This window comes from Platalea leucorodia (assembly GCF_965183815.1).
Source record: "Platalea leucorodia genome assembly, chromosome: 1".
Lineage (NCBI taxonomy): Eukaryota > Metazoa > Chordata > Aves > Pelecaniformes > Threskiornithidae > Platalea > Platalea leucorodia.
The window spans coordinates 26,460,085-26,487,216 of record NC_138823.1 but is presented as its reverse complement, the minus strand read 5'-3'; the positions used below and the strand labels follow the sequence as shown (position 1 = coordinate 26,487,216).

Genomic DNA, 27,132 nt, shown 5'->3' with positions numbered 1-27,132 from the left:
GTGGCACCATGACGGCGTCTCCCGACTACCTGGTGATCCTCTTCGTGACCACGGCGGGCACCAACGGAGCAAAGCTGGGCTCGGATGAGCGAGAGCTGCTCCAGCTCCTGTGGAAAGTGGTGGACCTGAGGAGTAAGGAGGTATTTTTTTCCCCGAAGGGGGAGCGCCCCGACCTGCTGCTCCCCTTGGCCCCTGCCGTGCTGGGTACAGGCGGGGCGGCCCCAGCGCTGGGCTGGCCGTGGGTGCCCCAGGCTGGAGCAGGCTCTGGTGGAGGGCAGGGGCCGGTGCTGCTGGTGGGGACCTCCAGCCCGGGGAGCTGACTCGCCCCTCCTCTGCTTTCTCTGGAGCTGGGGCACCTGCACGACGTGCTGGTCCGGCCCGACCACCCGGAGCTGACGGCTGAGTGCCAGGAGATCACCCAGGTGGATGTGGAGAGCCTGGCACTGGCTCCACCGCTGGAGCAGGCGTTGAGACAGGTGACACCCCATAACCGGCTGCTGGGCGCTGGTCTCCCCTTGGGGGCTCCCCGGTGGGGTAGAGGCAGTGTCCCCGGCCATTTGTCCCCTCCATCACCACCACTGGGGCAGCGAAGCCTGGCACAGGGGCACCACAGACACGTGTGGGCCAGGGAGCCTCGTCTATAGTGGGCTTTGTGGGGATTTCTCCCTTGCGTTTTGCTCACCCACCTTGGGAGGGACTGAACCCAAGAGAGGGAGGTCAGGATGAGGCCCTTACCCTGGTCTCCTGCCGTGCTGGACCCTGAGTCTCAGCTAAAGGCGAGCCCCAATCAGTGTTGGAAGAGACCAAGTTTAGGTGCCCCCGAAACAGCTACGTGGTGGCAGGCCCTCTTAAGGCTTGTGGTGGCTCATCAGTCCCGGGAAGGAGACAGTACTGGAGCCTCTGGATACACAGGGAGGTGCGCGTGATCCTCATGGAGGGCAGGGCTGAAAGCCTGTCTCCTTTCCAACGTGCTCGAGTGCCCTGTCCAAAAGGCTCTTCGGCCCCAGCACTCCCTCAGCCCTCTGCAACCAGCTTTATGTCTCCTTGCAGTGCTCTTGCAAATGCTCCTGGAAAAGGTTTTTTTTTCCTGTGATGTGGACTGTCTGTGTGGCCACTTCTCAGTAGAAGGGGGGAAAGGGGCAATTTCCTTGTGAAGGTAGTTATCATTAAAGTTATCATGTGCTTAGCTAGTAAGAAACAAATCTACAAAAGTGAAGGATTAGTCTCACACAAAAAGAAATTACAGCTCCATGTTCCTGCTGCCCAGGAATAACGTGTTGCCAACTGATGACACTGCCTAGCGCAGCCACTCTGATCTCTTTTACATGTATGGTTTTTGTTGTTCCTGCTTTCAGTTTAATCAGTCCGTGAGCAATGAGCTGAACATCGGTGTAGGTACTTCCTTCTGTTTCTGTACTGATGGACAGTTGCACATTAGGCAGGTTCTGCACCCTGAAGCTTCCAAAAAGGTATGTACTTGTAGCTTAAATTTGACTCCTAGCGTGCTTTATATGTTTTCTTGCAAAACTAATCAACTTCTCTTTAATATGTGGGTGCCTCCATGCAACTGTAGTACAAACTGCTCATATGTTAATATGCTTGCTAGACTAAAGAGGCTGTCCACATGGAAGGCATAGGCGATGCTGTGTGCTTATGTAGCCCTGAGATGCCTTTTTATGTTAAATCAGAAGAAAGACTTTCTTGAATTAAGTGTTTGAGAAAGGAGCAATGCATTAACAGAGTACTTGTAGCTCCTGCACCTGTAGGAGCCACAATGGGTTAACAAGTGGGAATTTGCAAGTGTTGCCAAATAGTTAACCACCTTAATCGTACACTGCATTTTGAAATTTTATGTTCACCTTCAGCTTTATCAACTTTCGATCTTTCTGTATTCAGTTGACGCTCTGAGGGTGGTGCTCATGTGTGTAAGGAGCTGAACAGTAGTTAGAGGCAGGCTGCGGGTGATGACTAGTCCCGTAGTCTAGAGTTTTCTATAACTTCAGAGTTGCCACATCGTTAACAGTGTTACGAGGTCCTACCTACTTTTCATTAGTGATAGAGTTGCAGCAATATGCCGAGTCTCTAGTCCTGAAATAACTGCATCAATATTAATAACATCTCATTTTGTGGTTTGCTGTGAACATGCATTGCTCTGTAACTGAGCTGTCCTGCTCCTCTCATTGCAGCTGATCTCTGTGCCCATCAGTTTGCTGTTTCATCTTTGAAGGGGCACTGCTGCAAGTCTGTGCTGTTACAAAACTGATATTGGATAAGTTTGTTGGTGCTCTAAGTATTTATACCTTTGAAGGTTTAGAAGAGAAACAGCGTGATTCATAGTGAAGGGACAGTCCTTAATATGTAACTTGTCTTAGGGTATAATGTGAGACAATGGGGAAACGGGTTTTTAACTGACGTTCTTGTCACTTGTAACGGGTACGTGTTTTATACAGTTAATCTTTCCATGCAGTTAAATTATGTGGATAAAAGAAGGAAAAACTGCTACGATTATTTAAGTTATTTTGGTGTCTGGGATAGGCATCCTTTTTCTGTATCATCACAGGGTCACTAATAGGAATCAAATCTTCATCAAAATCTTCTGTTGCTGTTTCATTGAGAATTATTCATTTGAAATCTGCTCTGTGCTGCCTATAGATTAAGTAAACCAGATGCTTATGAGACCTGTAATAGTTCTTTGGTGAATACCCTAATCTTGAGGTTGGGGTGGGGGATCACTAAATTCCAGATAGGCAGAAATCACTAGGCTCTTGAGAATATATTTATTTCTTTTAAGATGCCCAGTCTGAATCAATCTAGCAGCTCATGGTGTTTGGAGAATGAATTGGCATCAGCTCTTCCAACTGAATGTTGGTGAAGTACAAAACTTGATCTCTCATGGAGGAAGACAAATAGCCATGCTAAAACTAGAGCAGGAAATCTTGGCAAGCACACCTGCATTTTCATAACTTTGTCTTTAAAGAGTATCGTTAGCATACGGACAGGTGCACTAGGCAAAGATAAGCTCTAATTTTCTCAAAGCAGAACTTGTTTTAGAGCCTAAACTTCTCTCTTTGGGCTCCCTAAATGTGCTTTCACATATCCTCTCATTCTGTTATAATGCCAACATGCTAACTAGTTGTTAAATCACAGAAAGCCCTTACTTTTGGTCTAGAGAGGCACTGCAGGCAACAAACAGTCAAGTGGCATATGAAGTATTGTGTCTGTGGGGAAGCTCTGGGGTGAAGAGCCAACTGAAGGAGTAGGGGTTTGTGTTAAACAGCTTCCCCCAAGTCTTCTCTATGTCTTCTCCTTCCCATCCCCAAAAAAATAAAAATCATGTGGTAGATGTAGTGGTGGGGCAAAAAGAGTTTTATTGACTTCCAGTGGGCTACATAACTTGCTTCTGGTTTCATATGCTGCAATTAAAGCAGTTAACCACTCATAGACTGACAACTTCTGCACCATATCAAACCCTCATCTGCACACAGTCGGGGTTTTTTGTTGTTGTTGTTTTCTTTCTTTTTTTTTTTTAAGGGAATAAATATTTGAAGTGTGACTATTCTCTGAAAACTCAGCCTTGTCTATAAACCAAAACATCTTCTGCTAGTCTTGCAAAATTTGCTTGGCTCTATAAACTGAACTGAGTGCCCTCTGGCTTTTTACAGTTAAAATTGGAATCAAGAATTGATGATAAATGTTGCAATAGCAGGCATTTGCCCTCCTACATATATATTGGATTTGAGGCACTAGTAATAATAGCAAATGTTTCTCTGGCAGTGAAAAAGCACATTTCTCTTTTTAAACCATGTAGGGAGGAAGCTGCTTAAGCAGGAAAAGTTTATAAACATGCTTATGTGGCTAAGAAGAGCTATGTGAGTTTCTCTGTAGCAAAGGCTGTTTGTGTTTCCTACCCATTATAAGGAAATTGTTAGAAAGCTTGGTATCTAATGACAAAGTAGATTAAACTCACCCTAGCTGACAGTCGTTACTTTGTCCTTTTACAGAATATCTTACTGCCTGAATGCTTCTACTCCTTTTTTGACTTGCGGAAAGAGTTCAAGAAGTGTTGCCCTGGCTCACCTGACATTAGCAAACTCGATGTTGCGGCCATGACCGAATGTATCCTTTTAACAGTGATGGTGTCTACTGCTGTTACAGCTTTGGCGGAGTTTTAGGACAGATGTGTGAGTAATGCCTGCAACACATGCTTGGGGGTGGTATAACTTTAATGAGTGACTTGGAGCTGTACTGAGCTTTCTCACAAAGATAAAGATAAAAACATATGAGGATACATGCTCCCATGGGGAAAATCCTGTATTTCTTTTTGATTTCTGTGCATTTTCTTTACTACCTTTTATAGTCTTGTGTCTTTAAACTTCACAGTTTTGTGTAACTGGCATATTTGTTCAAATAACTGATACTTTAATATTAAAGTTGTGAGATTGCTTGTTGCATCAGTTACATTTTTATTTTATTTTTAGGTAAGAGTGAATGTTGGGAGACCCTCTTAATTTTTAGGAGGGGGAACGGTTATTCTTGGTGTGAACTTGTAGACAATATTTGATTTCAGGAGTTAACCTAAGGCAGGGATGCTGTTGTCACATGTGGTATTCGGTCTCACGGAAGCTGTACATGTTACACCTCGCAAGGTGAGGCTGGGCTGGCAATAAGATGCAGTCAGTAACATGTTTCCACTTCCAGTGATAGGGATGTCTAAAATTACTTTCTGAATAGTCTTAAGCGGTCTGTAGCCTAGTCCTGTCTGTCTCTTTACTAGTCTTAGCTCGGTTTTGTTTGCATGCCATGTACAATTACCAAAGCCAAAACTGGGACGGTGAATGGTTTTTAATAACTCTTTTTCTCTGTCTAGCTTATTGTGTCCATAGAGTGGTTGCTATTAAGAGCTGGTATTTTTCAGACTCAAAAGTCTGTGGCTTCTGAATTATTTTGGCCTTTCACTGTAGGACTAGTATTGCCTGGGCTTTGTACCTGTGTCGGGGGGCATAAAATATCTATGTATGTGTGGATTTTTTGTGTTTAACCATAAGGTTGAATACTGGAGGCTGTCTGCTCTGCTTTGCCATCTGGAAATTAAGATTAAACTCCCCTAGTGAAGGAGCAGAAATCAATTCTCCCCTTACTCTGAAGTAAAGCAGTACACTTAATGTAGGAGTGTGAATTTTTATGTAGAAAAGTGAAATAAATACTTGTGTTGCATAGTCTAGAAGCTGGATGATGGAGATTTCTTAAAGTTATGGTCAAAAAACTTAATACATTGTTTAGGGATGCTTTGACATGAGCTGGAGAAGTTAGAGACAATTAACTACTTCGGCTGTTTTGGAGAGATGCCTTTGCTTTCGCCTTGTGTGAATGTCTGGTGTACGTCTTGCCACTGTGGAGATAGTCGTATGGCTGTAGCCATCTGGAGTGCCACTGGTCAGCTAAGGCGCAGTGACAGACTGTACTCCCTGCCTGCTGGGAGAGGGGAGCAGGCCACCCTGCCTTACCCAACTGTCAGGAAGCCCCTGAAGAGTCAGTGCCATCTGAGGGTGGTTTTGGCAGTTGCCAGTAGTATTTCCTCCAAGTTCCTAGAGTCTTGGTCAGTCTATCCAAATGCTCTCAACTTGAGTCTGAATTCTGGATACGATATGCTTCTTACGGTATATAAAGCTAAACAACTGTGGTTTGTCTTGTTTTGTGACTGCTGATGCTCTTATCTGTAAGCTTGCTATGTTGATGCAACGTGGCTGAAATTAACTGTCTCTGCCCTATACTGCTTGAGAGTGTTGGGGATGGAGGATGCAGAGACCAAAAAGGTAAAATAATTTGTGTTTTCCTTTTATTGACAAATATGATAATTTTCTTTCTCCTCACCTTGCTGAAATGTACCAACTTAATCTCCTCAGTGTCAGAAGCTGTATAAGTTAATTGCATTTGGAGAGTCTGGATGTGCATGTAATGCTTGCAATGAAAAAAAAATTGTTGAAGTAGGTGCTAAGTCTAAAGACTAGATCAAACAGTTATGTGCAGAGATTTCCCGTCCGTCCGTCCCCCCCCCCTCTTATTCATGTAGGTGACGCAGCTACTTTCCTTCTGAGACAGTTACGTAGCAAAGAAAAAGAAATGTCTAAATGAAAAGTAACTTGGATTTGAAGTGGATATGCTGGGGTGGGGGACACAAAAGCAAATTAAAAACAAATGGAGTAGGTTGAAATGAAGTTGCAGATTAGTGCACAGAATCTGACCAAGCTCTTGTTATTCTTGCCGGAAGTGCAAATCTTCCACCCGGTAGCTAAAGGGGCTGCATGAGTGGAATCTTCCATGATTTGTGCCTCACAAACTGTACTGGGCCAGGTTTGTTAGCATTTGGTGGGGAAAGAAAGTTTTGGTTTAGGGTAGGGTACTGACTAGAGATGCAGAAGATTTGCATTAGCAAACTGGTAGGAGGAGTAGAATGATTTTGGGGCACATCCCTTCATCTACTTACATCTCCATTTACCTGTGTGTAGGATGGTCATGATCAGTAAGAGAAACCTTGTGTGATATGAAAGAGTTATGGGAAAGCTGGGTATTATTGTCTTCCAAATGCTTTTATTTTGATGGGTAGCATTTGATTAAACAACAAATTACAGGCAAATGGAGAATGTACTGAGAATGTACTGTGTTGCTCCCAACAGTCAGGGGAAATAACTTCCTACTGTATAGTCATTCAAGATATATATTCCAGTGTATAACACACTGGGTAATTGGTGCTTGGCTATGTATTTCTTGCAGACAAGGCAAGCACAATCTTGAAAAAGAACATAGAGATATTAAACTGAATAATTGGCTAGGTTATTCTTCCTTTAGAAAGTACTTCTGGGCCTTACTCTCTCAGCAAACTACTTGAAATTGTGTACAGCAATGAAACCATTCCAAATCCAAGAGCTCAGGTGAAAGCTTTACATTTTCACCTTCCCTGCCCCCCTCTCCCCCCCTCCCAAATTATAAATTTAATGTACAAACAGCTACTGATTTCTTTTAATGCAAGGTAAGGAAATGTTTAAAATGCTGTGGAATTTGAGGGACTGAGGAAGAACGGAGGCTAGTTGTAACTGTTATCTCTGAGTGCTACTGCTTTCTAACTTAGTCTCAAAACAGTTTTTGGTGTAGGAGACAGTCTTCTGCCAGACTTTCCTTAGTCAGTATTGTGTAAGAGTAGCAACTGCAGGACAATTATGAGAAATTTCGAGTAACAAAAAGAACTTGAGAAAAGTGATCATGTTCTGGCAGAGAAAGGAACTCAGGTCTGTCGAAATCTTTTTTTTTTTAAACATATATAAGTATACAAAAGGAGCAGGGTTGTTTTTGCACCCTCTGTACCTCCCATACTTGCTGCACTTCTTGATTTGCAAAGCTTGCTGAGCCAGTTTTCACCGCTGTGAGTGCCTTCAGGGTGGAGTGAACAAAGCTTGCATGACTATTCATATTCAGTCTGCAGAAGACTCATCCTTTGCCTCAAGATTGGGTGTGCAGAAGCTATTAAATGGCAAATAGCTCTTGCTTCCTCCAGTGCATGGTTTGTTCCACTCACTTCTGAGCGGGGTTTGTGAGGATAACTCCTTACTAGGAGTATCTGCTGGGTGTTGTTGGTAAAAACACAGGTGTACTTCAGAACAGTCTGCCTAATGTGCTGGATACAATCTGGATACTGCAAAACGGAAACTTGGGGTTTTTTTTTTTTGTTTTGTGGGGTTTTTTTGTTTGGTGTTTGTTTGGGTTTTTTTTTTTTTTTTTTTGACCTGGATGTCTTGAAAACAATGATGTGGAGCACAGTTATAACCACTAGTACTTAACTCTAGCAATAAAAAGCCCATTATTGGGTATTACGTGAGAATCTTGCATATTGCTATTTGTATTTCCTGTGATAGTACCCAGGAACTGAGTAATATCAGATAACCTCTATGCAAAGTAGTATTTAAAAAGATGTAATCTTCTGACTGAAGAGACTTAAAAACAGAACAGAAGGGGAAGAGGATCAGTGCAGACCAATACTAGGTCATGTCATGTCGTCTCAGAGCTAAGCTGGTCGTTTAGTGCTTCTTTTGCCATAGTTAAGAAAGCAGTTGAGACTCTCGGAAATGGAAGAGGCAGTGGTAGGGAAGAAGTCTTGGAGGGCACTGGCAGTGGGCAAAGCTGTGGTGACAAATCTGAGGAAATGGTTAAATGGTTTAGAAATTTCTCCCATATTATATAGGCAACTGATAGAGAATGTGCTCCCCCCCTTACTAACTTCCTGAGTGTTGCAGGAGGTGGTACTGCAGCTGCACAGCAAGATTAAGAAGTTCCTTGTTTCCCATCCTGCCTTGTTACTTTGGGTGCGTCTTTTGCCCATTGCTTCATTTGGAATATATGTGTGCATGCTATTGCATATAGTAGCTTTAGACAGTCAGATGTGTTTTCTAACAGTTTTTCAAATGTGAACTTGGATTTATCCACTGTAGTCAACTCTTTACAGTTGCCCGGGAGAGGCAACCTTTAAATATCACTGTATACAAACACATGTGTGGTCTCCTATCCCTTCACAGAAAAAGGGGTGTGTTTTATAAAAACTATTCCATTAACAGCTTTTCCCAAAGTGTCCGTAGTTTCCAGTGCCTCCATTCATAGGAGTCCATCTGTATGTAGTCAGTCTTGTTCATTAGAATTCAGGTTTTCACTTGGTTAATGTTATTATTAACGTGCTCCTTAACAGATGCAGAAAGCTATCAATTTTCTTCTTCAATCTTGCCTAAAAGTCTTGCTTCTAGCTAATCAGAGATGAAGGTGTGAGCGATTTCTCACTCCTAGTAATGTTGATGACTTTCTTCCTCCCCTCCTACTGTGTTTATATTAATCTAGCGTTCCTTGGCACAGCTGACTCCCTGTGTCTGAACACCTGGTACCAACTTCTGTCAGCATTAAGGCGTTTTTAGGAACTGTATCTCCTGTTGATCAGTGTTTTCAATGAAAATGTTTTCTGAAGAAAATGAACAAGGGGTGGGAGAATTGTTTGTTTTTCCTTGTGTGATAGTCTTGCTTCAAATTCCCAGCTCTTTCACACTGTTGCATTCCCCTCTCTGGCGGCTGATCGCTTGTAGGCATCTTTGGCTCTGCAAAAAGGAAATATTGAAATGTCTCTTTGGTTTTGACAGCACATTCTAGCAGCCAAGCGTACACGTGTGCACATGTGCATGCATGTCCCCTGCCGTAATAGCTATTGAAACTCCTGCCCAGTTTCTCTTGGCTTTGACAGAGGAGTGATAACATTTCCAAAATCTTCATAAAAATGGTCAGGCAGGAGCAGGGTTCCAATGCCTGCATCTTCAGCAGCTTCTGGTTCCCTGGATGGGCAGCAGAGCCTTTGCACAAACGCAGCGCAGAGCTCTTAGATGCTGCAGGGGGAAGGGTGTCAGGAAAAGGAGGAGAAGCACTCCTCTGCTCTGATACACCAGGTGCCCAGAAACATCTGTGTGGTGCTGATTAAGCACCCTCTCTGCAAGGGAGTCTGTTTGTGGATTATTTGTTGTCTTGTCAACCCCCCATACCCAAGGGGTAGGGAAGGAGATGAGCTTGAGTGTACAGCTTAGGAAGAGATACTGCAATGGAGAAGTTTCTTGTTGTCATAAATATGCATAGTGTCTGAAACTGTGCTTTGGGGTTGTTGCATGTGGTTTGTTCAGGATTTTCAGCTTGGTTTTTAAGAAAACCTTTTAATGTTCTCACTACTTTACTCCAAAGAAGGTACTGGGAGGGAGGGTAATGGCTATGCTAGCAAACTGCGTTTAGTCAAGCAGCTGGGGGGGAGGAATCGCTGGTTTAAGTTTTCTTTTTTTAAACTATGACAATTCACTTAAACTTCGAATGTTCTTGTAAGACTAAGCACCATCCTCTCACCTTCCATACTCCAATGCACACTTAAAACCAACAAAGCCTCAAAATCAAATTAGCCTCAAAGTGTATTGTGTTGGCACAGCAGCTTTCCTTCCCTTGCTGTGGAAGAGGAGTTCATTAATTCAGTTGAAATTATTTTTCATCTCACAACAAGATAACAGTTAAACTCCAAAAACAATTAAAAAAATAATGTTTTGTAGGAGTGACTTGCAGTCATCCCACAAATAACAGGGAAGACTTTATTTTACAATGAAATTTGTGCTGTCTCCCCTGTTGATGAGACGATAGGACAAAGCTGGTGTGTGGTGTCTGTTTCTAGCAGAAGCTGCTGTTCTGTTCCCTGCCCTTCAAGTAGGCATCTGCCAACTCAAAAATCTGCTCAGCTCTAGGTAGAGAAAACTTGTTTTCTTTTAGGAGGATCCTTGCTATCTTGGACGGAGAAGCAACTTTGAAGCACCAAGATGCAGACTCTTCTGAGCTCTTGAAATGTGTCTAATGTAGTTTTGTGGGAATGTGGGCAAAGAATTGGTGCATTTGACTGTTTTGAATGTCTTGCATTACTGTACTGCCATGCCGGGATAGGTCTTGTTTAAGAAACTCTTTCACTTTTGGTCTAAAGTCTTGATGCAAGGTGATAAAAGAAGTCAAAAAAGCAAGTCCTATTCCCAGACTGCTTTATATTTCACTTCTTTTTCTGTACTTGGCTTTTTTACCCTACATTCCTCAAAGAAGGAGATGTGGGTAGAAAAGACCTTTTTAAAAATTCGCTTTATAAATGATGGAGTTGCAAGTAATCTTACAGTCCTGTAGCTTGGTGTTAGAGAGGGGCAAATATGACAGGAAGCGGGGGAGAGACCATAGTAAACTCTGTTTAAAATTGTGTGAAACAAGATGGTATGTGCAACTTAAATCAGACTCCCTTTATGAACGTGGGGGTTTATATCTGGTCATTCTACAGACCGTCTTGCCAGGGCAGAACATTTCCTGCTCTCTATTGGCAAGAGAGCTTATCCTTGCTATCATCTTCCAAAATCCTTCAGACTGATGCTCTATTTTGTCTCTTGGTTATCCACAATGGTGCAGTCTTAACAGATTCTCAAAATGCTTCTGCGTAACAGCAAAAAAATTAGGTTGTAACTTCTAATAGACAAGGCTTAGACAAGGTGCCATTTGTGAATGTTGTCAAAATGGTGAGTAAGGTATTTATTCTACTTTGGGATTTACTTGTTCAGAAAGCATGTGGTATAGCCTCCTATTTCTGGAGCTTCTAGTTGATGGTTTGCTTCTCCTCCTTCCCCAAATCTTCCCCTAGAGATTAAAGATGATGTTAATTAAAGAGGACAGGACTCCAGTGTCTTATGCATGCAAAAGTGTATCTGTCTGTCAAACATGCATAATGCATGAGTGTATTAAATATATATGTGCTTATTATGGGGTCTCGTGTCCCCAGACACTTTCTGGAGTGACCTCACACTCCCGCAGGTGGCAGTAGTTAGAGGCCAAGGCAGGCTAATGTATCCCAGCAGGAAAATGGATTAAATCTTCCCCTGAGAAGCGACTTACCATCAAGGATAACATGAAAGCTTGTTGCTCTAGCAGGAAGCCAATTAGAAACCTGTTTGGTGATGATTGACTTAACTCCAGCGTAAAGATTTAAATCTTGACAAGAACAGTCCAGCGTTTCCCTATGGAGCCTCTCAAGTTGAAGATATGGGGAATATTATTTTAACACTAATATCTGAACCATACAGTAAGTGATTGTGATGAACGAGTTTTCTATATTGCTTGCTTGGTTTTTCCTGCCTCTCTTGTATGCTGAGGAAAAAGAAAATAACTTGTACTGTATTTCATAGATCACAGATTTTCAGATCCAGAAAGAGTGAACTACAAATTTGAAAGCGGGCCTTGGTAAGTACCTTCTCCCTCTTCTTGCTGCGTTCCTCTCCCCTCGCCCCGGCCCCTTTTTTTTCCCCAAGGTACTGTTTAGATAAGCTGTACTTCTTTGTATTCCTAATTTGCGAATAGCTGTTACCATTATTTTATTTATCTTGCCACTGCTGTGGGAATAAATTAGATGCTTTAAGTAGGAAAGGGAACAGATATTCTGTAAGTCTATAATCAGAAGCAAGACAGTTTTCTTGCTAGGGTTTGGTGTTGCCTGTTAGCTGCTGGTAGTTCTGGGTTCTGCTAATACCTGCTTATAATGGGTGTTAAGTGTGCTGTGCTATTAACAAAGAATGTAAGCACTTTTGCAGAAGTAACCCTATTGGTACTAACTCTTATGCTTTTCCTGCAATTTGCTTCACAGTTGCTAAATACACATAATGATTTTTTTTTTTTTATAGGGAAGAAACATTGTGACATAAAGACATTGTGCCAAAGATACTGTGCTACCCGTAAATTGTTTAGGCTATGATGATTGTGTCTTCCCAAATATGTTTTAAACATAAAGCTTTATCTACTTTTGATGGCTGTTTTGTTGTTGTTTTGGTTTGGTTTTTTTTTTTTTAAATGTAATCGTGCTTTTATTTGTGTGAATACAGATTTTTCTCAGGGGTTTGCTGGATACTCCCTCTGCGGTATCAGAAGAGACTGGTGTTAAACTGACCTTATTTAGATTCCCATCTTGCATGAGTACTTACTTCCCTCTTCCAGATTAAGGAACTGTCATAATGGTAGATAATGCTCGCAATTCTGAGCCAAAAGAAGCAAGAAAATAATGCAACAATACTGGCAGAAAGTATCCAGTGAGATTAGTTCAGGGGTTATATTTTAGCATTGTTCTAAGTTTTTTCCCTTTCACTAACAAAATCCTGGGATGAGGTGGAAGATTCCCATCTTATTTGTGATAGCAAGCAGTACAGACTTAGGAGGCGGGGGGAGCAGTTTGGGACAGACACCTATAGAAAGGCCACCTGAGAAATTAAAATATAAGCAAGAAACGTGATCCTCCTACAACAGGGTATACCACAGCCCTTTTGTAGGAGGGAGTCCTCTGCTGCTGAACAACACTTCATCTGCTTAATCAATCCCATAGTCTCTTCTGTGCAAAAAACCTGTCCTTGCAATAGCCAGAAAGGCAGCCTTGGGTAGCTGTAAGTGTTTTGTTCTGCATGGCACTTTTAACGTGTAAGAGAACAAAAGAGACTGCGGTAATGACCAATTAAACCTGGCTTTCTGTGGCTGAGCTATTCCCATGCTAAGCAGCCAATGTAGCCTGTAGCTATATTAGTCTCTAGTAGCACAGTGATGGCCTGAACAAGCAATGTTAAGGCTAAACTCTTTGGGCAGGAGTCCTTTGTGTGCTGAGTATAACCCTGAATGGATTTGGTCTTGGCTTGTGACTGGCTCTTACACACTGTCACAGTACAAATAACAAGCACTAACCTCAGTTACATCTAACTGCTCTGCCTCAGTTTCCGCTTGGCTAAGATTAGAATAGCAAGTTTAATTTTGTGCTAGTAACCCTGTTCAGACAATGGAGAAGCAACAAACCATTGGTATGTCAGGAGTGGGGGGTAAATTGGAAACATGCTCAAAGAGATGAGAGCTCAAGGAGCAAATGTGGTGAAGCAGGAAAGGGGAGCTGGGAAAGGGGCAGCTTAACAGAGCAGATGTTCCCTGAGGAGAGACACGTACAGTGGCTTTGGAGGGCGGTGGCACTTAGCCATCGCTGCCCTGGCAGTGCCATCCAGCAGACACGGAGCAGGGACAGAAGCCTGTCCCTGGAGCACAGGTGACAAGCAGGGAGGATGGTGTGTGGCAGATGTCTCTGCATTACTCCCTCTTTCTGTGCCTGCAGCAGCAAGATGGAACTTGTGGATGACAATGCTGTTATCCGAGCAAGAGGATTGCCGTGGCAGTCGTCTGACCAGGACATAGCAAGATTCTTCAAAGGCCTAAATATCGCTAAGTTAGTAGCTAAGAATTTACCTCTACATTTGTAGGACTGTGTCTGCATCAGTCATGGAGTTTTATCGCTCTCTTGATTTAAATCCTGCAGGGGAGGTGCTGCACTCTGTCTCAATGCCCAGGGTAGGAGGAATGGGGAGGCTCTCGTGAGGTTCGTAAGCGAAGAGCATAGAGATCTAGCACTACAAAGGCACAAGCATCACATGGGGAATCGATATATTGAGGTGCGCGACACTGGCTTTGAAATCCCTTTCTTAACAGGAGTGCAAATAGCATGCTAATCACATGTTCTCTTTTCTTTCCTTAGGTATACAAGGCAACAGGTGAAGACTTCCTTAAAATCGCAGGAGGTAATTTTTAGGGAGCGAGAAGGGAGGGTTTGTTCCATCAGCATCTGTAACTAACTTTTAGCTGTAAACTGCTCCTGTTGGATGTGGCCTTTCATTTTCTTTCTTTGAACAAGTAGTTGGCTGGTGTGTTGACTACTATGCGTTCTGCTAGCAGCAGTCCAAAACATTCCATAATTTATTTGTCCATCGCTCTCTTCCACATTCTTGCCATTTTCAAGCAGTCTATCAAATAAGGATTTGATCAGGCAAGGTGATCTTGCACATGAACTTAATTTGTTAGGTCATCTTCTTAACTGAAGGGACCTAAACGTTATTGATTGTTGAAAAACAAAACCTGAGTAGTTTTGCAAAACAATATGACAGCTGTTGCTGTGGAGATTTGCATGTAGAAGCAAAGAGATATCGCAGTGTAAATAACAAGGGATTTATGGAACTGATTTTCTTCACATCAAATCTTTGGCTCAAACTGAAGGGAGAATTTAGGGGGAATGCTTATTTAAGGGGAATATTGAAATATTTGCAGCCTTGAATTGAAAGGCTGCAAACCTTGCTCTACGAACTCTCCCATGGTCTCTCTTCCTCCCCTTTATGACTGCAAGCATACAGAATTTGAGTTAAGATCCAACATGCTGTTATGTATCTACAATACCACCTTAAGGTCCTTGTTGGTTCCTGACAGAGATTTGGTCTGGGGATTGTAAATGACTAACTGGATGTCTGAGGTTGAGTTTTTAGAGTGGGAGAGGCTATTAAGCTGTCAAATAAATAGCTAATTGATAGGCTTGGTAATAGTTCTACCATTCAAAGTAAAGATGTTGCATGCTGACATTGGGGAAAAATGGTGCATGTCTGGCACCACCAAACTTCTTTGCAGAATGAGCTAGCTGTAAGTGACAGGACCGTGTTAGGATGTGAGGTTGGTTAGCAGCTAGCTTTGGTTAGGGTAGTGTTATAAGTATGAGCATCAGTGGTTGTCTCCTACAGATACTGAAAGTAGAATTGGCAGACTTTGGCAATTTTATCAGGATAGGATGAAATTCCTCGGCGGTTTTCAACATGCCCTTCGAACTTTCTCTCCCAGCACAATGGTCTGGGTACTTGGTTACTATATATTATGGTTTCAATGAGCATGCTGAAGGTATTCCTAAGTTAGAAAGGCAAGGTGCATAGTAGCACAGATACTGCTCATGCAAGAGATTCACAGACTGTGCTTTCCTTGGGCTCTGAACATTGTAAGTACTTCCTATTTTCCCTTTGAATAAGGATGAATCTCTTCCAAATGACGGAGTAACATTGTTAGACTTTAATGCGAAGTGTCCTATACAATATTTCTAGTTTATCAAAGTGGGATGTCTTTTCTTGGCTCTGGAGGCAAATGTTGTTCTACCTGTTCAAAAACTGTCTGTGGGGAGCAGAAGATAGCTATGCCAGACTTGCTCGCGATTTTATGTGGCTGCCTAGACTTAAGTGCTTGTGTACTTCTTTTTGTTAAAGGCACTTCCAACGAGGTTGCACAGTTCTTGTCGAAAGAAAACCAAGTGATTGTCAGGATGCGAGGTCTTCCTTTCAACGTAACAACAGAAGAAGTGCTGTCATTCTTTGGCCAGCACTGCCCTGTAACAGGAGGAAAGGAGGGAGTCTTGTTTGTCACGTACCCTGACAGCAGGCCAACAGGGGATGCCTTTGTGTTGTTTGCTTGTGAGGAATATGCACAAAATGCACTGAAAAAGCATAAGGACTTGCTGGGGAAAAGGTACATTGAACTCTTCAGGAGCACTGCAGCAGAAGTTCAGCAGGTGGGTGTAAAGCTTACAAACATTGGCTTCTTATCATCCAAACTCCTACATTGGCATACAGCAGTGGAAGCAAATACTGCTTGGCCATGACTTGAAAGCTTCTCTTCTCTCACTCTCGGCTGTTGCTGGAAAGAGTACTGTCTGAATTTCCATGAGGATTTGCTCCCTCTAAGTATAAGATCTTGTGGTATATGCATGTTCTCAGTCATATATACAAACCTTTGGGGGTTTGGCTTCCAATAGCCTTGCAAACAGTAGCTACAGCAGAAAGTTTATGTGGGTCTAGTGCTTTCTTTTCTAGTGCTTTTTTTTTTTTTTTTTTTCACTATAGATACTGAATTTGTCTAAGTCCAATGATGGCTGATTCAGGAGGAACATTAGCAACAAATCTTGATCTGAAAGACTTATCTTTAGTCACTGGCACAGAAAAACAGAGCCTTTTGATGTAGTTGTCAGATACATTGCTCTGAAGAAGACGAGTCTTATGAGTTGCCTCTCAGGGCAGGTCTCAGCCATCTTCTGCCAGCACTGGTTACCTAGCAGAGGGTGGTAGGACTTTGTGAAACTTGGCCTGAAGAGTGCCCCCTCTTGCATTAACATGGCTTGATGGACCATTAATTGCAGTTATGCTGTCAGGGAAAGGAAGTAGGGCTGAGAGGATTGTGTATGTAGGTCTCCAAAGATTTGTAGAGCTTCAGCTGAAGTCTAAACATGATTCTAAAAGGTCTTGTCTATGATGCAAATTATGGCCAACCAATAACCATGTCATTGTAACCAAGCAGTGGCGCAGTTCTGATCCTCCAAATATGTAGAGATTTCAATGCCTCGTTTGAAGGGTGACACTAATGATGAGAAAGCATAGCTGCAACACTCTTGTCACTGTATTTTTTTCTCAAGTGCTCTCCTAAGTTTCTTTGTTTCGCAAAACCTTCTGATACCTGTATAAATGTAAATGAATCTTAATCTTGCTCAGAGAAAGTTGAAGGGTAGTGAATGAATATTCAGTGAACTCTTGACCAGGGAAGGTTTTTACTGTTAAAATTCATAGCAAGAAATCTCAAAGCATGACTGTTGCAGATACTGTGACTCAGTAGCACCACCTATGTTACTTGATAGACTATTGCATCTCAAGTCAGGGATGTTTGGTAGTGAAATATGCTTCTACTTCCCAGGCTCTCCTAAAGTTGTGCAGAGGAGATATTTTGGGGTAGAAGCGTAACCATGACGCTGTAGATGGTAGAATGCTTTGGGATATTTTCCCAATAACCATACTGTAGAAATGCAGGGTTTGTGTTCTAAGAGGTCTTTTGAGAGTTGCATGACAGTTCAAGTAAATTCTCCAAAGCAAAATTGTTGTTTTCAAGGAAGAATGATCCAAAGATTTACTTTAAAATATCTGAATTCTAAGCACTGCTACTGTGCTTTAGGGCCAGAATCTACCTCCCTTGTTTCTTAAAATACTGCCCAGAGTGAAAACGGATGGCATTGGTGTTACATTCGGTTCCTCTGAGTTGAAGAATGAGTAAGGAGGCTTTCTGTAACCTCTCTGTTTTTCTGTTTTGCACAGGTGCTGAACAGGTACTCTTCCACGCCTCTCATTCCTCTCCCAACACCTCCTATTCTTCCAGTATTACCTCAACAATTCGTGCCTCCCACTAACGTCAGAGACTGCATACGTTTGCGTGGTCTTCCCTATGCTGCTACTATAGAGGACATCCTGGAGTTCTTGGGGGAGTTTTCTACAGATATTCGGACCCATGGAGTTCACATGGTACTAAATCACCAGGTGGGTAGGCACCATGTTTTTAGCCAGTCTGTGCCAACTGCCTGTATATGCAAACGCAGCCCTTCTGATGATATCAATAGGGAAGCACATTTGGGATTGACACTAATGGCATTAATTGGCCTCCAGCTCTCCTCTAAAAGTGTACTGGCAATAGATGTGTTGGCTTATTTGAACTCTGCAGCATTTGCTGTAGAGTGGTTTCTGTTACTGAGACCCATGTGCCTAACCCTAAGCCACAGTCTTGGAGGGGTTGGTGCTCCCAGAGCAGCAGCAGTGGTCCTGCACTGTAGGAGGCTTGAACTGAAGAGTCCTGCACAACAGCATGCGTAATTCCTCTTGTAGCAGGCAACGAGTGTCTTCAAGTGTGGGCAATATTAGCTCTCAAAGGAGTGGTTTGCCCCTGCCTTGCTGAACAATGTGCCTCAGGTATATTTGAAGACAAACGTGACTGTGGCCTTTTAGAGACAGGATTTCCTATGGCGTAAGTCAGCAGCTGAAGTTTCAGGTTTCCTGAACTGTGTTGTTGCTTTCTTTAAACAGTCACAGCTAAGCACCAAGATTAACAGCTCATTGACATGTATAAACAGTCACATCTTTGTCATTGTTTTCTGGAAGCGGTTTCTACCAAAACTTTTTAGACAAAGGACTGTACCTTGTTGTGATCAACTTTATCTGCATAGTCTTGTGACTTTAGGGGGAGGAGACTCCCTAGCAGCTCCTCTAACTCTGTGGAGATGCCCTGAGTGGTTACACTGATTACACCGATTATTGTGGTATAAAAATGGTTCTTCTAAAACTGTTTTGGTTGACACTAAGCCTAAGCTGAAACTACAAAATACTTCCTTGTCCTGGAGTAGGTCTTCTGTGTTCCCAGGGCGTGGGGAGGGAGAAGGGACTACAGTTATTCCAGTACCTCTTTATCTAAAGAGATTCCTGTGTCTGTGAGGACTTGACCTAACCAAGGCTGAAAAACTATAAGGAATGTGCAGGGCTGCGAGAGGCTAAGAAAAGATGCAGATGTTAAAGCACAAGTAACGGTTTACAGTAGTGTCAGCCCTTGCCAGCAGTAATGAAAGAACTTGGAGGAAGAAATTGATGTGTGTATATAGTCCTGAGGGCTGTCTGCCACCACTGCCCAAAGCTGTCAGTTTTTTGTTTTGTTTTGTTTTGTTTTTCCCTAGATACTGCTTTTGCCTGACCACTAGACTTTTATCTTTCTGCATGCTCTCCCTACTGCCACCATTCCTGGTTTCAACCCTCTAATCATGAACAACTGTGTAAAGGATGGTGATAAAGTTGCTCTTCCCTCCGAAAGTAGAACTGGCCCAGAACTTAAGTTAGAGCTGGGTTCAGATCTCTACCTCTAGTTCTGGCTACTTCAAGTCAGCAGCTGCATGTGGCTAAAATGAGGCCTCCCAGTTGTGTATTCCACTCATTTATAGCTGTATATAAGGATGTAATTTTTTTTTTTCCCCACAAGCTCATACCAAGCCTTAGGCTAGTACCCTTCTAAAACATTCCAGCCCATATTGGCCTTAACAAAAAACAAACCAAAAAACAAACAAACAAAATCATTTAATATCTGGCACTTGACTGTATTTATCCTTGAATTTTAAAAATCACAGGTAATAAATGTGGATTAGATCTTCCAGTTCTGCATTCTTACTAAATAGGTGCTTTGAGACCTGCTCTTACCAAAGTACCCCTGAATCGTAGTCTCTCCCATAGGTGTCCGTATTTTTTTTTTTAAACATAGAAATAACGTGGCTCAAGTTACAATGTAGCTTAATTGAAACAGGTAAATAAATACAATCAAGTTAGCACAAGTTGGAAGAATGCCCATATGATGCAGTGGGCGGACTAGGGTTCCCCAGCAATAGGGGGGCAGCTTTAGGGAGGAGAGTTTAAACATGGTGATGGGTGCTAGGGATGACTCACTGTACTTGACTTTGGAGATGAACGTATTTATGGCCGAAGAGACTGCTTTTAACAAGACAAATTATTGCTATGCTGCTACTTCATGGGAGCTCCAGAAACATTTCTTTCTGTCTGCCTTGTTTGTAGGGACGTCCATCGGGAGATGCTTTTATTCAGATGAAATCTGCAGACCGAGCTTTTCTGGCTGCACAGAAGTGTCATAAGAAGACTATGAAGGACAGATATGTTGAAGTCTTTCAATGTTCTGCTGAGGAGATGAACTTTGTATTAATGGGGGGCACTTTAAATCGAAATGGCTTGTCCCCGCCACCATGTAAGTTACCATGTAAGTTTTGCATGGGTCTTGCCAATACTCTACGCTATGTGCGGGTAGGTGTTGGAGCTGCTTTCTTGACTCTGATTCTTGGAAAGGAGTGTCAGATGGGGGTATTAAAATAAGGTCTTTTCATCTTAAATCATGAGCAGCTTGCAAGCATTATTTTTCCCTTTGGTTGTGAATTACTATGACTGAAGAACTACTTTAAAATTACTCTTGCTCTTCCAGTGGCAAACTTCCCCTCCCCTCCCTGAAACTTAACTTGGCCAGGCTGAGCCATGACTCGGAAAAGTAATTTGTAAGCCCTGCCTGGAGCTTAAAGAATAGTTTCCCATTTAAACTGATTTGTATTTACATTTTTCATCATGGTGAACATGTCAAGTAAAAGCCCTTCCCCTTTCACTTCCAAAACTTAATTATGACACAATTGGTAATGCTCTCCTTTGGGACTTAACCGTAAGTATTCTGTCTATTGCATCCCTACTGACTGAGCTCTTCCTTTGCTTTTTGTTGTTTGTACAGAATTGAGATTGCCTGTGTGGGAGTAAAATACATATAGCTTTGGCCTCAGAATTGCAGAAACTGTATTTCATGTAAAATTATGCTCCTCAGAGCTACTAAGATGAACATGGACTTCTAGATGAGCATTTGGGGGAAATGCTTTAAGAGCTCAAGGGCTAACTTGTTAAGCATACATGCCATATAAATCTGAGCCTATGGGAAAAATAATACTTTGCTTCCAAGATCATAAATGGCAAGGTAGTCCAGTAGGAGCTTTCTCTCTGTCTCTCTATGCAAATGTGTTGTTGTTGATGTTGTTGACTTTTTAAAGATGTGTCCTCTAAATCCTAGTCAGAGCTGCCAATATGGCAGCAAACTTCTTGGGTGTGGTTCCTTTTGAATGTGAGTAGACCTTCAGCTGTTCCTTAGGAGATAAGTTTTCCAGGTGACAAGCTTTTTTTTTTTTTGTCTGTTTTGTTTCTGTTTTTGCAATGCAAGTATCCTTCTGAGCAGGGATCTGCAGTATGTAGTCCTGTGTGACAGCTGTTGCAGACAGGGGTTGGAAACTTTTCCCAAGAGCTCCTAGGACAGGTTCTTCAGCAGTGTCTCAAACTTTGGGAACTCTTAGGTGGCAGTGTTGCCATTTCCAGCTGCTAATGCCAGTGATGTATTCCTCAGATAAGCCCTTTCTGCTCTGTCACTGCCCTGTCCCACAGTGCAGTGAGATGCTGTCACTTTAAAGTAAGCTTCTATTTTTGTTACTCAGGGTTATCTAAAGCTTTTATACATTCACTTATGGTACTGGGGAGGAGAAGAGGGAAGAAAAGAGTGGCAAAGGAGGAGGGTGAGCTCTTATACATCAGAATTCATTTAGAGCCTCACATCTTGCTGGAGCAGCACCATGTGCAATTGTAATTTTTCTCTTTTTTTTTTTTTTTTTTAAATGAGTGTTAACACTTGAAGCAACAAAGCCATGGCTTTTCCCACTCTGCTGTTGATTAATTGAAGACAGAGCTGTTTGGGGGATAGAGAGTGTCAGGATGAAAAGGGGAATGTTAGGCAGATCTTAGGCACTGAAGTTTCCTTCTTACAGTGGAGAAGTCTCACACTTCTTGATTGGAGATGTCATTAAAATTTGAGCCAAGACAAGAAAAACTGGCCTCCTCTTCAGAAAGAGACCCTATCCTAGAGCGAGAGGTGGCTTTTTGTGTATTACTGACTTTGCTTTTGACTGGGGGGATGGGCACAACACTTGTAGTCAAGCCCATATTGGTGGCTCAGATTTATTTTCTGTGATGAGCAGGAGAATGAGAAGCTTGTGAAGGTTCTTTACTTACTGCAGAGTTGTTCAGCTAATGAAGACCATATATATGCTGGAATTTAAAAGGTCCTAATCTATTTTCCATTTGTTCCCTTTAGGCCTTTCACCCCCTTCCTACTCCTTTCCAGCTCCTGCTGCAGTTGTGCCAACAGAAGCTGCTCTGTATCAGCCATCTGTGCTTCTGAACCCACGAACGCTCCAGCCCTCCACAGCATACTACCCTGCTGGGGCTCAGCTCTTCATGAACTACACAGCATACTACCCCAGGTAAAGCAGAGGAGAAACCAAGCAGGAACAAAGAAGTCTTTTTCCAGCAAATGCACAAAGCTCACAAAAGAACATTGTCTGCCATGCTAAAGGCTTGCGCTACCGAGAACAACTTACTCAGTATCTTGTTCAGGGAAACAATTTCAGGTTATCTAGGGATTTTCCAAGTTTTAGAGTATTTCAGGTAGTGATGCTTTTTTTTTTCTAAACATAAGTCACACAGTTACAGCGGGATTTTGTTGGGTTTGTTTGGTTTTGGGTGGTTTTTTTTGGTTTTTTTTTTTTTTTTTCACCTAACATGCCTCTTAAACTTGTTAGTTTGTGGTGTTGTGCCCTCAGTGGGAATTAGTGTGTGCAGTATTCCTTCCCATGTCCATAAAGAAGCCCTTGGCCCCTTTTTAGAAGGGGTGGATTGGGGTCTACCCTAACAAATTCTGCTGAAATTCTGCCTCTTTGTTTTTGTAATAAAGTAACTTTTGACCTTTATGGTGAAAACTCTGTTTACTTATTTATAAAAGTACTACATTGAAGCGCACATGTATTGAATGCATATATAAAGCATATAGAGGCATATATTCTTCCTGACCTCATAAACACCTCTCATGAAGGGCTTTTGGCTCTTCTAGATGTATTAGCTATCTTCTACAGAACTAAAACTCTTGATACCATTTGTCTTCTGCAGTTATGAGGCCTTGGAAAGAGCCATGTTCCCTGTAAGCCATAAACTATTCCTTGTCTGTCAGGAAACCTGCTAAAGAACTCAAGTATTCTATTAGATTCTGACCAGTGCTTTTTATCTCTGGAGAAGGATCCAAATAGCTACTTATGAAGTTGTTGAGCAATACGAACTCTCTAGTACCTGTAAGATAACAAAGGTTTTCTTATTACTTTACACTAAACCAGTATGTGAGCTGCCTGGTTTTGGTTTGTTTGTTTTTTTGTTGTTTTTTTTTTTTATTAAAATGTTTCTTCACTCATGAATTAATTTCTATAATGCCTTCATGTCTGTCTTATGGTTATGATAATATGTTACTAAACTCAGCTTCTTTAATGTAAGATCAAGAAAAATAAAATTCCAAACTTGCACTGGCAATATAAAACAAGTTTCTTAATAGTTCTATATGTCATGAGAACACAGTAGCAGTAATAGTTTGTAGTGACTTTGACATGTTGTACTTATTAAAGTAATAATAGACTGGCCATTGCAGGCTAAGTGTCAGGCCCTACACAGATCTCTCACTGAATGGGATCCCACGAGTCCCATCACTAGCTGCTTGGGCTGTGGGTATATATGTTGGTTACAGACTGATCAATCCCGAGTCCCAAAATATCCTTTTTAAATGTTCTTGTCTAACTGACAGTTGTATGCTATTCTTAGGAAACCATACCTATGTAGCTTCTGTGCCAATTACAAGTACCTCCCTCTTAACTCCAAAAATTTTACCTTGGTTTTTTTTTGTTTGTTTTTGTTTTTTTTTTTTTTTAAACTTGTCTTCTTTCCTTTTTGTGAGATCTGGTGTTTTGATATTGCTTTTCCATCCAGAGTAAATGTTTGATCCACAGACAAATAGTGTATACTCTAATAGAAGTAGTGATCTTTGTAGGTGATATTTTGGGTTTGTTTTGGTTTTTTTTTTTTCTAAAAAAAGTAAACTTTATGGCTTTTCAGGCAACTTCTCATGCTTTGTAAAGAATGCAATAAGAAATTGCGTCCCTTTCACACAGCAGTCGGAACTCTCTTAAATCGAGTTTTCTGGTTCTGAAATTTAATTCAAAAAATGTTAAGTATGTGCAGCAGGAAAGAATGGGGTATCCTCTGTACTAAGTGGTGCATTTAAATGCATGTACATGGAAAAGCAATACAGAGCTGGTGGCTAATGATCAGACAATGGTTCATAAATCTAACTAGTGAATACTTATGGAAATAAGGAAAGTTTCTTTGACCTGCTGCCAAAAGGTTCTACCGCTTGTGTTTTGCAAGGTCAAGTTGCTTTATAATAGCCAATTCTGTTCTCCGCACAGTAATCAACCTAGATGGGGGAGTGGGGGGGAGGCATTGCTTTGGTCTTCAGTATCTATCAGAAATCCCTGAAACTCTCAGACTCTTCTTAATGCTCATCTAGCTTTGCTGATGAAAGCCAATGGTGTAAAGAAATGAATGCCTTCTATGCTATTAAAATAGCTTTAGTGAACTCCTAGTGAAAACGAGGGAGAGCAAGTTATTCGGGATCTGTCAGTCTTTGATATCTCCGTTCAGCTTGTAATTATATCTGGCAACATGTTCTGACAGCAAATCAGTGGTCTCAGTCTCTGCCTAGTCCCAGGCTTTTAAGAAAAAGAATAGGATGCATGAGAGAAGGGTTTCTTTCCTTATCTAATCCTGGATAAACAGGTGTACTAGTTGCTGTATGTATGTACATTGAAAGTAATGAATAACTGCACTACTTGGCAACTGCTAACGTGTTCTATGGAAACTTTTACCATACACAAACTCAAAAGTTACTGCTACAGGATTTGTAGTTTTAAAACAAAGTTAAATGCTGTTGTATTTATTCAGTTCTAATGCTATTTTGATCACTTTTAAGTAGGGCCTTTAAAACCTCAAAAGTTTCTGTCAAAATCCATAACTGTAGGAACACATGTAAACTTTGTTCTTTTTTCAACAATCTTTTGAATAGTGAAGTGGGAAGAGGAGCTTCTTACTCAGTGGGTAGTATGCTGGTGGGACTTAGCCAAAAAATGATGTGGAAACTGAAAACCGATGTGGGTTCAAACAAACTGGATAAATTCAAGGGCAGGAAATTCATTGTGAGTTAGTGAATACACAGAAACCACATCTGGCTCAGGAAGTCCTTGAACTCAAAATAACTGGAAGAATGTTCTTATGTTCTGTGTCCTATGGTAAACTTTTGTGCTATTGAACCAAGGTGGGTAGGTGAACTTGTTTGTTTGCATCTTTGAAGTAGTATTTGTCTTGAGAGATATTGGTACTGCTTGTGAGCATGGGTCTTTTCCAATGTGTTTGTAGTTGTATTCAGCTGTGCTAGTCTAATAGTGGTTAAGTTTGGGTTATCTCCCTGTTGTGTCGGTGTATGTACAGCTCTCTCCCATTGGGGTGATTTGAATTAAAAGGTCTTTTTGTGTGGTAGTTAAAGGCATGATTCTGACACTTGCTGCACAAGAAAATACAGAGTAATTTTTAGTGTCCTCATCTGTCTGCTTCTGCCTCTTCCTGCTATGGATTAGGTATGAGTTTTCTCATTACACACTAATCAACTTGTAAAAGTATTTATTTATATATTATATACGTATGCAACATACATATAGCATTAATATATATGTATGCATGCATACATAAAAAGTGTGTGTGTGTATAAAAATAAAATGACCAAGGTTAGAAAAGCCTCACTTGTTTTCCGTGATGGTCATCATGGAGGATCTGATCCATCCTGGAGAACAAATGAGGCTTTTTTCTAAGCCTGATCATTGCTCAGATCCATATTGAAGCACAATTAAGTTACAACCAGTTTAAACTGGCAAAACTAGGAAGAAGTAGGCTGGATTAGGAATGATATCATTCAGAGCTGCTGCCAGCAGCTTTATTTGCATATCTGTGTGTCTGGCTAACCAGCATCACTTGACAGAACTGGGTTAGGAAACAACCATATGTGTATTTAGCCTGGGAGATCTGTCACAGATGGAGACCAGCAGCAGCCAGAAACAAAACCTCTTCATCAGCTTAGTTGTACTCATAGCATCATAGCAACACTCTGGACCACAGCTCTTAGGCTGTAGTACTCCCTTTCTTTTTTTATTTTTATAAGTATGTCAGCTTGGATTGCATGAGATCACATCTGCAGTGAATGGGCTCACTGAGCATAAAAGCCTACTGGTGGCTTCTAGTTGCTGTCCAGCAAATGGAGTTCACGTGTTTACATCACGTGGCAGAATTTGGGACCCTTCATTACCTATCCTTGCTCAGGGTGAGCCAATCTCCATCACGGATTTGTCAAAATAACCTCAACTCTTTAGTTAATGGCACAAACTTGTCACCAGAATGATTGATTGTTTCTGGGGGGAAGCCTTAATGATTCACTTTTCTAAGTGAAGGTAGTTTGCCAAGGATTAGAACAGCAGGGATGCCTTTAACTACTACTGTATTTCATTGGAGGAGTGCATTAGCAGGGAAGACTGATTTTTTGCGCGCCTCCGTAGGCTGTCATTATCTCTTCACTTGAAGGTTTTAATTAGTGAAACTACCATGGTGTCTGAAAAGCAGCAGAGTGGCAATGCCTTGATCAATAGGTATCTGAGTATTGGGATAGTAAAATTTATTTTAAAGAAACAAAACAAAAAACCAACAAAAACCCCACCTTTCTTCAAAGTTGATAAGCCTGTAAAAATGTTGTCGCTGGTAGCAGTATCCAAGATTTACTCAACCCACCATACAAAATGCCACCATGGATGCTGGTGGAGGTTCTTCTACTTACAGATCCCAGTTCCTTTTGTTCGCTTAATATACTGAATGATTTGATGTTCAGTTAGCAGCTCTTACTGTCACCTCCTGACTTTGCTATCTAGTAAAACATTTGGATTAGTATGACAGATTAATTGATGTTACAGCATTGTGCAAGCTAGCTGCAGAGATCAGTTCGAGTATAGTTTTTCCTCTTGCTTATTCACAGCACAGGTCAGTGGTGGGAGAGAAGATCCTCCTGTTGCACCTCAAGGCATATCTGTCATCCATGCAGGTGGCTTTTTTAAACATTCGCAGTGATGGCCAGGTGATCTCAGGTTATTCAGGGCGCAAAGATGTGTTGCTGGACGCTTCTCTTTACTCAGCAGCGGCCCTCTACAGGGGTGTGTTGAAAGTCCCAACACTACTCAGGGCAGACCATTACAGTATTCTGTGGCAGCAGGCACTTCTGGCTCTATCCCCGTTGCTGCTTCTTGTCATGCTACCATTAATTTATACAGATGGGAAGCTGCTCGCAGTAGGCAGACTGGTTAGAGATGCGTTGAGTGGGCAGCAGGTT

General features: G+C 41.8%; 1 protein-coding gene across 1 annotated transcript; it reads left to right on the top strand.

Moving 5' to 3' along the window:
- On the top strand, positions 1-22,100 carry ESRP1 (epithelial splicing regulatory protein 1; the record flags this gene model as incomplete). Its single annotated transcript, XM_082315847.1, has 13 exons — positions 1-140; positions 348-476; positions 1,356-1,469; positions 4,002-4,116; positions 11,561-11,659; positions 11,763-11,817; positions 13,712-13,822; positions 13,913-14,045; positions 14,129-14,171; positions 15,666-15,967; positions 17,535-17,753; positions 19,818-20,004; positions 21,928-22,100. The coding sequence occupies exons 1-13, from the start codon at positions 9-11 to the stop codon at positions 22,098-22,100; spliced, it is 1,812 nt and encodes a 603-aa protein (XP_082171973.1). The 5' UTR covers positions 1-8.
- Between the last annotated feature and the right edge of the window lie 5,032 nt (positions 22,101-27,132).